General features: G+C 40.8%; 1 protein-coding gene across 2 annotated transcripts in view; it reads right to left on the bottom strand.

Annotated features, from left to right (window-relative positions):
* Window positions 1-14578, bottom strand: part of erbb4b (erb-b2 receptor tyrosine kinase 4b) — a 308590-nt gene that overhangs the window by 161835 nt on the left and 132177 nt on the right. For both annotated transcript variants that reach the window (XM_079357754.1, XM_079357755.1), the window contains exon 2: window positions 2958-3109. In XM_079357754.1, the coding sequence (XP_079213880.1) occupies window positions 2958-3109 (152 nt within the window). The remainder of the gene's footprint in view (window positions 1-2957; window positions 3110-14578) is intronic.

The raw sequence follows: 14578 nt of genomic DNA, 5'->3' as shown, positions 1-14578 counted from the left end.
AAGGCTTAAGGCCCGCCTTAGCTCTACATCTTTGCCTGTTGTTGCGTTGATTGACAGTTTCATAGAGTCTGAAACCAATTGGTGACATCACTAAGACTGTGTCCCTCTTTACATACAGCATCTCCTTAAAGAAATAGCTTTCATTTGAATTGCCCCCCGGGGATAAATAACATTTTGTTTTTATTGATTTGAATTAAGCCTTTGCCACTCCTGTCACACACTAAAAGCACAAAAAGGAAATGTTTCCTTTGGTAACTGATTATTCACAAATGCATTTGCGACCACAGGAGGTGGGGACTAAGTGAAATGGCGCTGGGCTGGTAAGCCATCTGATCAGCACATTAATATTGAGGGGAAAATTACATGTTTACTAATGGTTGCAGTGGCTAGACAAACAATCCAATCTGACTGCACAGGCTGCGAGTTCCAACTGAGACCAGGATGAGCGGAGGAGAGGGAGAAATTAATATTTCATAATCGCAGATCTGTTTGTGAGCACACACCAGAAAGTGACATGCGGGAAAAGAGAGAAGCCAAAGTCTGTGTTTGCTTTCTTCTGTGTCCCATTCACAAAAGCGAGCGTTACACAAGGATATGTTGAGCTCGGTACAATTGCCTTTTCAGTTTCTTGATGTGCAGTAATTCTGCATGCAGATTATGTTTGGCTTCTAAATGAAAGACTGGACAAAGGATATGGATCCAGAAGTGATTTAAACATTGACAATGTAAACACTGTGTGTGGTTTCTTAGCTGTTGGTGAGAGGGTGCGTACATAGAGGAGGGGGAGAAAGCCTCAATGCAGTACAAACGCAGTTATTAATCACAGTGCGAGCGTTGATTCATCTGTCGTGGAGGCAGTTTGGAAGATGGACTCTATTTACTGCTAAAGCTGTTTGAGGGGCTTTGGGAGGCAGCCATCAATCTTTTGGCTATCTTGAAAAAGAAGGAGCCAATGCTCAGGCATCAGTTTCCATCACCTCCAAGAGACAGGTGCTATAGTAAACTGCAGCAGAATTGTTTTTTTTTCTTTTCTTTTTTTTTTTCCCCCCCTCACCTTCCTTTCTTCTTTACCTCAAGGTGAAGTCTTCCCTCCCGAGGGAAGCGTGTTATTAATGTGCTTTATCATAATAATAATAATACCCCCTAAAAATACACGCTGCACCCTGCCCTCTGCTCCCTTGCTGTTTGGCACCCTGTGTTCCTAATTAGCATCTTCAATTAACCCATGTTAATTGCCAAGCATGGAAAGGTGGAGGAACCTGGCAAGTCGGTGCCACAGGGAGCCCTTCCTTAAATGAGAGGTGGTGTAATGTAGAAGCAGGTGGGGAATGTTGTCGAATGCATCATCAACCTCGTTAGCCTTTATGTTTATTAGGTTTAACAGAAGTGACATATTAAAGGCAAACTGAAAGTGTGAGTGTTGTTCTAAAGTGCAAATTGGTTCTGTGTACTTAAACGGCAATCACATTTTCTTTCGCAAACGCATTCCCCCTCCACCTTTTTTTTTTTTTTTTTTTTTAATTCATCTTTGTCAGTGGGGCCTATTGCCCCTGCAGGGGCCTTATTGTAGCACATTACCATCCATTGCTCCCTCGTTCTTAATATCATCTTGGTTTGTGTTTTGCATCCCAGGGGGTGTTGTCAGCGTTGCTCTGCACAATGTAGAACACTTAATGACTCTGTTTTACTTTACTGCTTTCATCCATTGTATTGTGGTCCATACAAAGTGCACACGAGACACTCCATTCCTTTTACCTGAAATAAACAAACCATCTCTCATATGAACTTGAAATCTTCGCAGTTAGAAGTGAAATATGAAGAAAAAAAAGGAAAAAAAAGCGCATTGATTTCTTTGGCTTTCTCTGCAAAGGCCTCCACAGTCTGGTTCATTCTCACAGCAATCCTGGGTCTTTAATGCAGTCAGCATTTTAGTGCAACACCAGGGGAGCTCCCCAGCCCCCCCTTGAAAGACTGGAATCAATTGGAGTTGGATGGTGCTGTCAGTGCCGGGTGCAGACAAAACAGTCTCGGGTGATGTTTTTGAGTAGTGGAAGGCCATCAGAGGTCAACGGTAACAGCTGATTTCACCAAAAAAAAAAAAGTCCTCTCTCCTGCAGATTCCTTTTGTAGTTATTTCTCTTGCCTCGTCTGAACTCTCATTACCACATTATTACTTCTCTGTCCCCTGAAGGAAACCATTGCTCGACACAGTGTTCTGTGTGTGTATGCATGTTTTCATCAATATATAATGAAAGCAACAATGAATGTTGGCAATTCCCCTTCAGGTTCTTTTCACAGCATGTTGCAGTACCTCTGTCACACTGCTTGAACAAGTTAACTCAAATGCAGAGTTCAAGGATAAATGTCGGATCATTTTCTTATCGTTTTCTGAAAGGTATGAGTTCATGTCTAATGCCTCGCTACTTTTCTGCCTTCGTCTGTAATTTGTGCTGAATGGAAAAAGGAGATTAGTCAGATCAAGTTACTGGGATTTGATTACTCTGTGCCTCGTACCACAATGGTGCAGGCGCACAATCAGTTAGCGGTTCGTCTGAGAAGACATGAAGCCTGATTACACCTGATTAGAAGAACTTTTCCTGCTTCTAATCATAGGCTGTATCCAGACAGTAGTCTGAGCCCTGATTGGTTACAACAGATTTTTGGGTCACAGGGCATTCTCTGGACAACAAGGTCAAATGAGAAGATGGATGGAAAAAGTTTGAAATCTGAACTTCTTCAGATTTTAGGAAATCACTCGTACAGACTAGGATCAAAGGAGACCAGGGTGTTGGAATAGTTTCACTTATAATCTATAAACTAGACTTTGCAAGAAAATGCAAAGAAAATATTTACCGTAATCTGTGACAATGCATGAATCACAAAATCCGTGGAGCATCTCCTTAACATGAATAACGCACATACTATATTTGGGCACAAGCACTGTGTTTAGTCCTTACTCTGAGGAAGGTGAGGTCCCGACTGCGGTCGATGCTTGTGATCTCCAGGTTGCCCATTACCACTTCACAGCTCTCGTAGTACTTCCTCAGGGTGCGATACTGCTGCTCCAGGTCTGACAGTGTGCTCAATTTGTTCTCAGTACCAGCACATACTAGAAAAAAGAAGAGATAGCATAGTAAGCATAGTAAGAGTAATTGATTTGATTTCAGACAATTCATCAAGAGAACTTAGCCTAAATATTCACAGTAAGCACACTAGCATGCTTTTTTTTTTTGGCTTATTCATTGCTGTCGTTTTAAACGGATAAAAAATAATTAACTCCACTCCAACTTTTTTATTGTATAGATCAAAGAAAGCTTCCTTTTAATGCATTATCTGGACCTGTGGTGCGAATGTCCTTCAAAGAATGCAGAGTAAATATGAGCCCATGGACACGGACCTTCACCTGCCCAGCTGGCCTCGTCATGTAAGACTAGAAAGTCACTGGACCCTGCTGCACCCCACACCCCACCTCACATCACCCCTCAGGGCACGCTGAGCACAGGAAAGCTCTTTAGCAACTAGCTGGGCTGCTCGCTTGACAAGTAATTAAACAGACCTATTTCTGCCCATCACACACCTTACCCCCCCACATGATGACATGAGCCATCTGCCCAATTAGCTGTTTCTGCCCACTCTAGCATGAAAACAAAACAAAACAAAAATAAAAATAACACATGAACTGAAATACACACACAGCCTCATGAATAAATATTGTTTGCTATTATGAAAAGTGTTATCAAAAGTATCTCAGTTTGCACCAAAGGTAAATTAATTTGTGAGTCAGTCAGCTAATAAAAGTTTGTATGTTCACACAGAATGTGAAATTGTTGATGCTCACGAACCCCAAAAGAGCAGTAGATGAATGACTCATTGGACATCTAAAGGAAGATGCCTTCTAATCCAGTGGTTCTCACCTCGAGCTCTTTAGCCCCAGGAAAAAATGTGACCCAAACTTCTAATATTTTTCCATCAATCAGATTTATTCACTGAAAAATTGTACTGTATGGACCTCAGACAGAAGGCTGATCTTGATATTAAGATGTATGATTTAAATAAGGGCTTCACTGCAACACCAGATGGACAGATATTGACATGACGGTAGGAGTTCATTTCAAAGGGCTTTTCCTGAAAATACAATGTTGTTGTTTTTTTTCTTTTTTGAAAAGGTTAACACTGTTACAGTACACACAAAGAATTATGCAGTAGGTCATGTAACACAATGTAAAACATTATTTGCACTTCCAGTGTCGTTGCTTTTGATGTGAAAGTAACCCAGTAAAGGTAAACTCGTGTTTTTTTTATTTTGTCTCGAGTAAAAGGTAATTTACTTCCTGTTGGGATGCTTTTATTTTGAAAAAAAAGACTGAAAGTGATGACATCAATTTATCAACAGAAAAATATTCTTGATAGAGATCCAAAAGTTACTTAAGCAAATTAAAATGGCGAGACAGAAAGGTAAAACAGTAACATAGTGTTACAAGATGAATATCACATTTCAATTGTTTACTGAGCCATCTGTTGTCGACGTTGTGTGCAAACAGACTAAAGGGCATGGGATTAATACGTTTAAAATGAAGTTATAGTCTCACCTATATGAGCAAGCCACATGTGGCCAATCGGAGCTGCAGTTTTTGGCACTAACACTGATATTGTTTTTTTCTTAGCCCTGGAGATTGATTCTTGGTCTTGAGTCGATGTGGAATCAGACATCTTTTAATCAAAATAAATATATAACCAACCACCACCGTACAACTCGGGGCAGAAGTTCTTCATAGAGATTCTGTGGGTTTTTTAAAAATGTATTTTTCTGGATTTGAAAGAGACACAATCCACTTACAGAGCATAAATGCTCTGTTATTGTTTTTTTTCTTTCTTTTTTTTTTTTTATCCAAAGGCATTGTGTAAAGGAACACAATGACAGACACTGTATAGATATGACACTGACATCTGTCCCTCTGAAGCATTACAATTTAGTGTCATTTGGCTGTGTTTCTCCCACCTGCACCTTTCTGATGACAGAGGAGCAATCTGTGTGACGGAGGGGTGACAGGTCCTTCCCTTACTCTTGTCACACTGTCACCCATGAGCTGTTACCGCTCTCTCTCTCTCTCTCTCTGAACACCACCACCGTGAAAGATCTTCACTAGAATTGAATTGCAATGTGATCCTCCGATGTACCATTCTTTATACTATATATTCCTATCAGTCCAACCTGAACGTTTGCATTCTTCCCTCTTGGCGAGCAATAAACAAGGGCAAACTCATTTACCCTTTATCTCCACACAGGCACTCGGTGGAAGAATCTTTCAATTCTATTTTCTTTATACTCGCCATCATTACTCCACAGATACATATGGGAAAGAAGAGGTTTTAGCCTGAAGGCATTGCAGGCTTGTAAAGACGAATGGGATTGTGTTTTAACACTTCAACATCTAAGCAGATATTAGATAAGTGGAACTATTCCCGCTTTGGCCCTGGACAAAACCCTTACGAGCTGCTGTTGATTAGCTAGGCTGCATAGCATAACATGCTGCTCAGGAATGATATATGGCGGACCTGGGTGTTTTCAATAACTGTTAGCGTGGGCTTGAGGGGAGCAGGGCGGGTGGTGGTGGCTTGGGGGGGGGTCATAAAGTGAAGATAGGTGTAATAAACTGTTATTGCACCCTTGGGGCAGGGCGCACAGATCAGATGGAAGGGGCACTGTGGCATGCGATGTCTAGTGAAATGTACTATCTTTTACACATTTTCTTTCTCAAGCGTGCCATCATTGAGTCCAGTGACTTTTGAAAACTAAATTCAGCTTTGTGGGGACTGTATGTTATGTTTCCACGTGTAATCTCTAATAGCGCTCTATAAAATCCTATAGCATCGGAGGAGTATGAGATTGCTCTGACTGCCAAGTGAACCACGACGAAACCATCTGTGTGTGTGTAGAGGACGTGTGAACTGCTGCAGGTTTAATGCAAAGCATGGTGATTCTACTGGTGATATGTCTGCCGAAACATTAGTATGTGGCAAGCAAAAAGGCCTTGGGATGGATTTTCCTCCTTCTATATTCGATTTATATGTAACTGTGCACAATATAATACACCTGAGCCTCAATATCACTGTTATCATTGTGTAAAGCCATATAATCTGCTCTTTTATTTGCACGGCCACGACTCCGACTAGCCATCACTTTAGAACACCGACGAGGACTACAAAAAATACAAGCGTCTCCATATTGTTTTAAACTTCAGGCTGTTCTGTTGAAGATAATGTGTCTGGTCTTTTTGATGGATTTCCTGTCGCGGCACTCTCCGTGCAGGAATGCAAATGCAATTCATTGTCTCGTTCCTCACATATCATCGGATGTATTTGCCTTTTCAAGTAAATTGATCGAATTTGGATGAAGGGAATTTCATTTTAGAAGTGATGGATAAAGTCAAGGAATCGTCATTATTCAGGATTTTCCAAAATACGTAATTAATGAGAAGATTACGAGCAGATGGCTGGAAATTAATATCTGTCTCAATTATCATGGTTAAAAGGGGATTTTGCAGGGGGGGGGGGGGTTTCTCCTGCAATGCTTCATCATCGTGAAGAAATAAGTAACTTTGTTTATCCTTTGCATTTCAGTGATGACACAGTTATTGAGAAAAGGCAGAATATATGCATATATTTCAGGAACATAAATTGATTCAAAGATATATAGATGTGCAATTCAGACTTCCTTCCATTTCCTGTAAGCATAAAAAGACACTGCCTCTCAATTCTCCATCCATTCATCTCTTCTTCTACAACAAATCCATCACAACACTTTCTGAGGAATATATTGGTCGGTGGTTGCTTCTAAATGGCTTGCAGACCCAATATGTCTTTAACAGACAACCACCAGACAAGAGCAGGACACATCAATCACTGTCTCTGACACAATCACAGTGCCACAGTCGGCTATAGAGAGAACGCAAAAAGTGAGTAAATACGGGAAAGAAAAGAAAGAGTTTGCAAACAAGTCTGAGAAGCCCCTGAGCTGCATTTCCATCAATTCTAATTTCATAAACCCCCTCATCAGGATTACATGGGGCACTGCAGTGATCTGGTTTCTGCTTCTCAGCCAATTCATTTCATAGGTAGTGCACACAACAACTTCATCAATAGTGCCTTGTGCGATTATTGAATGCCAATAAAGCTGGCAAGTCTTGGAGGTTTATAGGCTCCTGTCAGGGAAGCCGGCAAAAGGTCATCACAATAGCCAGTAACTGACTGAATTAAATAAAGTTGCAAATGTCACTTCCATAAGTAAACATCGATAGCTGAGCTCAACTAACGTGCCTTGAATATACAAAAGGACCTTTGAGAAGTTGCATTCAAACTCTTAATTTTCGGATATAGAGAGCCACATTTGAGTCCAGTGTCGTATTTGTCCCCTAATGTCCTCCACATGAGCGCTGCTGGCTAAGTATGAGTTACAAGCCAGCTATTCTGATGCTAATCATGGCTCAGATTATTGTCCATCTGCCGAGCGGCTTAATAAGCATCAGAAACAATAACTAAATCAGTGTTTCTTGATGGCGGCACAGTCCAGCAACACTAACCTCTCGCTGCCCTACGAGCTTTGGTCGCCTACCAACAATTCTGCCGCTGTCTCCATATGGTCAACCATGAATTAGCATTCCTCGTCCTCTGTGTTGCACAGAGCTCAAACATCTTGCGGGAGTGTTTGACAGAGGATAGCCTGCAGCTAGAGAGTGTGCACCACACTATTGTTCTATAAAGGGTACCATTACTCCATTTATTGTGTTGTTTAGTTTCACCATTTTTATAAACAAATTTTTCCCGCAGCAAAAACCCTTTTCTATAAATAAGCTCTGATAACAGACTGAATGTTACCGAATGCAATGAAGTCAAAAAAATAATGGTTTCGGCTCAGACTTAGATTGTCTTCTCAGGAACTGGCAGATGGCTTAAAGGAGCTAAATGAAGAGAGGTAGGGTAAATATTAATTTATTTGCCAGGTTCCGAGAAATGCAACTTCCTGCCTTCTGGATGTGTAAATGACAATTGTTTGCTAACTAATGAGCCACAGCAACTTACAAAGGGGATTTAATGTCACTGTTATATAAAATACAAAGCACAAAATAAAATGATATTACTTAAAGGGGACATATTATGAAAATCCACTTTTAAAGTGTTTTTGGCCATTAATTTGTGTAACCTGAGCGTCTATTGACCCACAACATTTGAAATAAATCCATCCAGTCCTTTGTTTGTGGTCTGCATAAGTCTTACAACACAGAGAAAAATGCTCTGTTTCAAATGTTCTCAGTTTGTGACATCACAAGTGGGATTCTGGTAAGAAAATCCCCTCCCCTCCTCTGGCATCTCCACATATCCCCATGGTTAACAATTTTACCATTGTCTTTTTCTATCCCCCGTAATTTGCTATTTGCTAGCTAATCTGGCAATATAAAATTGATACCAATTTACAGTCGTCAAATGTGAAAGAAAATGCAGACAAAATGCAAATAGCACTTGAAAAGAAAAAGATCCTGCACCCTCTTGCTGAGCATTACCAATTTATGAGAAAAAAATGACAGTTTCGGGTTCAGAGGGACCGAAATGTTAAAGGAAAAAAAGTGAATTTATGAGATGAAAGCACTTTTTTTTACCCATGTCCAAAGCAATATAAGCATAAAAGACCCCTGTAAAGTGTATAAACCTTTTAATAACTTAACTTACATCTCTGTTTTGAGTCTAACACGTGTCTCAGTCATGAATCGTTGTCATCAGTCCATACAACTAACTTCTCAACCACTCACACATTGTGGAATGTGTTTGCCGTAATAGTGTGCTCAGTGATACAAAGCTGAATTTGAATGTGTCTGGTGTTGCTTGAAGGGAAACAGAAGGCAGGAGTGGTAGTTACGAGTGTAAGCATGCAAACACTATCAGGCACCTAAACTGGTAATACACTCCTGTCATCTCTGTTTCTTGGTGTAGTTGTTTACTGTTGCTACTAAAGGAGTTGATTAAAATGTGTTTAGCAAAGTGCACATATGTAAAAAATGGGGGGGGGGGGGGGTTATGAAATCTGCATAAAGGTCTCATAATTTGTTGTGGAAAAACAGTATATAGACAATGAGGGGTCAACAGATTGCCCCATATGTCAGTGTTGGAAAATGTAAAGACTTGGACAGAGCATTGCTTTCAAAGTAGAACCACCCATTTACTCGCTCTCACAATGAGCTCTCTGTGTCTCAGTAGGATTTCAACTTTTCGCTGGACAAGAGAAATCCATCCATGTCACAGGGGAGTGATTGGCTGACACTGACACAAACCTCATTACCCTGAATCCTCCGGCTGCTGCTCCTCGAGTGAAAGCTGTCCAGACAGAAGAGCGAGTCAAAACCTTTTTCGGGCTCTTCACTGAGCAGTTTCAACGTATTGAACTGTAAAGACCATTTACAGATTTCTTGAATAATGAAAAGAACAGTTTGGTTTGCGCATTTGAGCATGTAAGTTAGTGAAAGGCCACAACTGTGGGAATTAAAAGAAATAATTGAACAAGTTTCATGCTGTTTTCACACTAGCAGGAATCTCTTGAAACACGAAGGATATTTCCTGGAGGAGCTGTATATGTGAACACAAACAGGCACATGTTTTGCCCTGACTTCACAGAGAGTTTCTCCACTAAGTGCATGAAGTTTTTTGTTCGCCAGTATGTTTTTCTCTGCTCTTTTGCTGAGAGTGTCGTTCCGTTGGTCTACACATAGCATTGAACTAAAGGCAAATATTGTCATTTTCGCGTCGCGTAGCGGACTCTGTTGCTGCGTCTTGGGGAGCGCAAGTAAACAGCTAGGTCGGGGGAATCTCCAGAGCAGTCGTCCTGTAATTATCTCGATATTATCTGGAGTGTATGTGAAAACGACTTGCGAGAGATTTTTTCAACTTTTTGTTCCTGGGTTAATGAGAAGAGAAGGGGATCAAATAGCTCTAATTTTTGTGTAGCCTTTTTTTGAAACTTGGTTATGAACCTGAACATGTGTCCCTGATCATGACTGTATTACCAGCAGCAGCTGACACCATGATACCAATCAAGCTTCAAGCACTGAAAGACAAAAGGAAACAGCTTAAGTAATATTCTTGAGATATAACATTAACATGTTTATAGTGCATTGCAGGGAATATATACCGTAACCATGTTGGCAGGAGGACTTTTTTTTTTTCCAAGCGGAGGAATCAGCTGCCCCTCAAGCAAAGACATAAGGAGACATTGAAGGACGGTGCTTTCAGGTTCGCCCACAAACACTGAACTTAAGAGCTTGGTTTTAGCGCGAGTGGATGGATGATGGTGGTCGAGTCTTTTTAACCTCCTCTTCGAAGCCCTTTCAAAAAAGCTGATGTGCAGCAGGTTCAGCTTGTTGAGCAGAGAGGACTCGTTGACCCCCTTGCCAGGCACCTGCATTCTCTCCCGTACAGCAAAAGCTTTTTTTTTTTTTATAATTATTTTTTTTAACAAAAATCTTTCCAGGAAGGCTTCCTGATGATGGCCTCTCAATAGACAGAGCTCTAACAGCTAAGCCGACTACAGCATGCTTTCACAGCTGACTTTGTTGGTGTTGCGAGTGTAGAAAACCTCAATACATGGTACAACTGGATGACGAGTACATTAGGCTTGTGCTTCTGTGATGTTTACTTATTTTCCCTTAATGGTTGGGTTTGTATAGATGTGCGTAGTCATTGATTCAATGCAATAATCATGTATGCTAAGATTTTACCATTTATGTTTTTTGACTGACTTCCTGATCTTGCCATTGAATTAATTTGTATTCACATTATACGCTGGTTTGTTACAATGCATGCGCTTGTGTGTGCAGCCACATTGTGAATATATTGAATTTTTCTTCGTCTCTGTGCATGTACCTGCATATGGAAATGTTAGGCCGTATTTGTGATTAACAAATTCCAAAACCACCTGACTTTCCTTGAGCTTCAGGCAGAGCCGCTCCAAATGCAGACAGTTTTTAAGTTTTCCCACAGAGACTTTGCCTTTGCTCTCCCGCAGTCTCAGAAGCTTCCTGCTAACACAAGGTGCAGTTAAATTTATGCTCTTTATATGCTAATAGTAGACACAGTAAGCCCCTGAGGTGCTCCGTATCCCAGTAGTCTGCCAGAGAGAGACGCCAGATAGGCTGAGCAATGGGGTCAAATGAACTGCTCACTTCCGAAATTGGTGTGTGTGTGTGTGTGTGTGTGTGTGTGTGTGTGTGTGTGTGTGTATTTGTGTATTTGTGTGTGTGTGTGTGTGTGTGTGTGTGTGTGTGTGTGTGTGTGTGTGTGTGTGTGTGTATGTGTGTGTGTGTGTGTGTGTGCACGCGTGGCAGTTTTAGATATGTGTGAAAGGAGACAATACTCACTGAATATGTGTATCTGGCCTTAAGGCATTTCTATGTTCATCAACATAGCAACCTCAATGGGTTCTTAGCCCTGATCAGTACAACACACACACACACACACACACACACACAGCACACACAGTGCTGAGTTACAGGAATCCAGTTTATTTTGCTTTTCTTTTTTTTCATTTGGGAATGTACAGGTGCACACGTTAAACGCTGTTGAAAAGATAAAAACAATCTGTTTTTTGAGTCAGTTTCCACCTATAATTCAGAAATGTGACAGTTTATCAAAATTAAAGGCGTCAGTGGCAACTCTGGCTGTGTGAGTGGAATATTGGTTGTATTAAGTGTCTGACCTCTTCCAGCCAGCTGTCATTAACAATGCTATCAATCTTTTTTTCTTTTTTCTTTTTTTCTATCTTGATTATTTGAAAATACGTATATCTTGTCCAATTCAGTAATGAAACAACTCTTTGTCTCTATTGAATGTGTTGTTGTTGTTTTCCTACTTTCCCCCCAAATTAGTCATGACTTGTGTGGCTCACAATACAAAAATCAGTGTTCAACCCAGAGGCCAGTAATTTATGGATACTGACATTCCCTTAGATTTGATGCTCTGCACTATCATGCAGTCTCCAGACCTTTTACATTGGACTCGACCTTTTCTCATTTCTTCTCAAATCATTTTTAACACCTGTCTATCCATGGCCGCTCAAGTTTCATCTATCTCATTTTGGATTTTGTGCAAAACTTCCTTTCCTCCAAAGTTGAAATCATAGTCAGTTCAGCAGGTCAGATATTGAAATGGTGGAACTGACAAATTACTGGATGATATGTATTTAGTAATTCTATATCCGTGACCCCAGGAGTTATTGCTCCAGAAATGGGTTGCTATATTCATGTGCAAGGCTGATATGTTGGTTAAGAACAAGTCCCTGTATATCCAGAAAAGTCCATTTGGCTCCATAGAACAACTTACTTCCCATTCATGCACATTCCACATTCACTGCAGGATCTATAGATTCTCCTCCTGGCCGTGGAGCAGCCCCGTCGGGAAGGTTGTGTTTTAAGCAAACTGCTGAAAGGCTCCTCAAGGGCAGTTGTTGAAGAGTGGGAGAGTGTAACTCATACTTTCCCTCACAAGCTTTTTTTTTTTTCCCCCAACAAGTCTAGGGCTGGAAACACTCGACCTTCCACATGCAAACCTGCCTCTTGCCTCTGGGCTTCCACCACTTTTTCCCCACTCTACTTCATCCCTTTTTTTTTTTTTTTTTTTATCTCACAGTCTTTCTCAATTTGGGCCCAGGTGCTGCATCCACTCTAAGAGTGAGCGAAATCCTTTCTGATAGTTTTTCTTTTTTTTCCCTCAATGCATCTGGGACGACACTCTATCAATTAAGCCAGCAGGGCCGGTTAAGGTGTAGCCTCATATCCTTCATGCCTCTAGCGCCTGCCGGTTTTCCAGGCCCCATGTGTGGTCCTACCCATGAATCTTAATCTTGTACCCAAACAGTTGCCATCAATTATCCCGGCTGCTACTGCTAACTCTTCCCCTGCCTCCCATTTTTCCCCATTAAAAAAAGCCTTTTTCTCCTCCTCGCTGTGATGGAATTGCCTCGCTCTCTTACCCGGGAAATGATTTCTCAGCAGGGTTGTGGACCTCAAGGTTTCCACAGGTGGAAAGTAGGGAGGTGTGCATGTGTGTACTCGTCTATTTATTGTACACAAGCGTGCATGTGTATGTATTTTGGTGTAGGATAATATTATTGTTTTTTTTCTCAGTCGATTTCCCAACAAGATGTAATTCAGAGCTTGGCCAATACCAAAGCTCCAGATTACAAATACTTCACTTAATGAGAGAAATGCTGTGTTCAAAGGCTGAACTGTTTTTGTCCCCGTTTAACACAAATCCATTGTAATCATTTTAGCACCCAAAACGGATGTCTTATTCCATGGGCAAACATCTTGAGGGTATCTTTCTTTTCTCAGCCTGTCAGATGGTGACATGATTTGTCATTCAGAGAAATGCATGTTACATACAAAAGACACGTCTGAGGCTGTCAGCCCGGTGAGATAATTTATTCCATTAAAGCGCTGGAACACAGTGACGAGCAGACAGGCTCAATGTTTGTGTGTGAAAGACGTCAAGATGACAAGAAGACACTGCTGGAGGCTTTCCATTGTCTGAGTGAATTACTGCACCTCATTGGTCATACTGCAGTTACCTATAGTGTCACTACAGCCAGTAATGAGATTCAAAATGGGGTTCACAAAGGACTTCCACTTCATTATTTGTAAAGTTAAAATGTTCATATTTATGAATCCTTGCTGGATAAATCATACCTAACCATCTCATATTACTCCGTTAAGGTTCTGCACTATTGGTTTGAACCTCTCGTTGAAATGCACTTCAGCAAATCCAGATACCTTCAGGCATCGCTTCAGGGCAAAGCCTGTGAGAACACACAAATCCAACTTGTTAAAGACCTAATCAGCCTGAGTTTTGAGGAGTAGGTCTTTAGTAACAACATTTAAATGTCCTCCCTTTTATTTTGAATATAAAGTCTTTATGTATCTGACAGTTTTGTAAGAGTGTGACTTTGAACTGTGCTGCCTCTGAATGTGATGCGGCAAATTAAAACCTGGCAATTTAGAACTACAGTATGTTTGACAGCACTCGCCTAATTTAACACCAAATGTAATGACATTGTCACATTAATGTATCCACATTAATTGTTTTCAGAAAACTGATACCATAGTTTCCGATTTGCACCTATATAATTGTTATAATTCATAATTATAGGGACTTGTGTCATCAACTTAGTTAAAAAAAACAAACGAAAAAAAAACGGTCTAAAAAATTCTTCTGGACTTTTGCATGTGATAATGCACCACCAGCCTGTGTCTTTAACCTGCAAGTGTGTTCCCTCTTGTCAGCCACTTTCCTTTTCTCCTATGTGGGCAGCTCACAATAGCGCATGACTTAAAACATAAGGCAAAGCAAGGTGAGATGGAGAAGCAGGACACATGAAAGATCTCTAGCTTGTGGTATGTCTCATCCTGCTGATGCCTCTTGGACATATGGGTGTTTTTTTTATTCGTTTGTTTGTTTATTATACCGCAAGCTCTGAGAGGAGCCGAGTGATATTCCGCTGTCCTTCTCACCTTGCATTGCTTCTTAATTTGCAGCGGGA

The sequence above is a fragment of the Symphodus melops genome (assembly GCF_947650265.1).
Source record: "Symphodus melops genome assembly, chromosome: 12".
Taxonomy (NCBI): Eukaryota; Metazoa; Chordata; class Actinopteri; order Labriformes; family Labridae; genus Symphodus; species Symphodus melops.
Note: the sequence above shows the minus strand (reverse complement) of the source record. Positions and strands in the feature narration are given on the sequence as shown.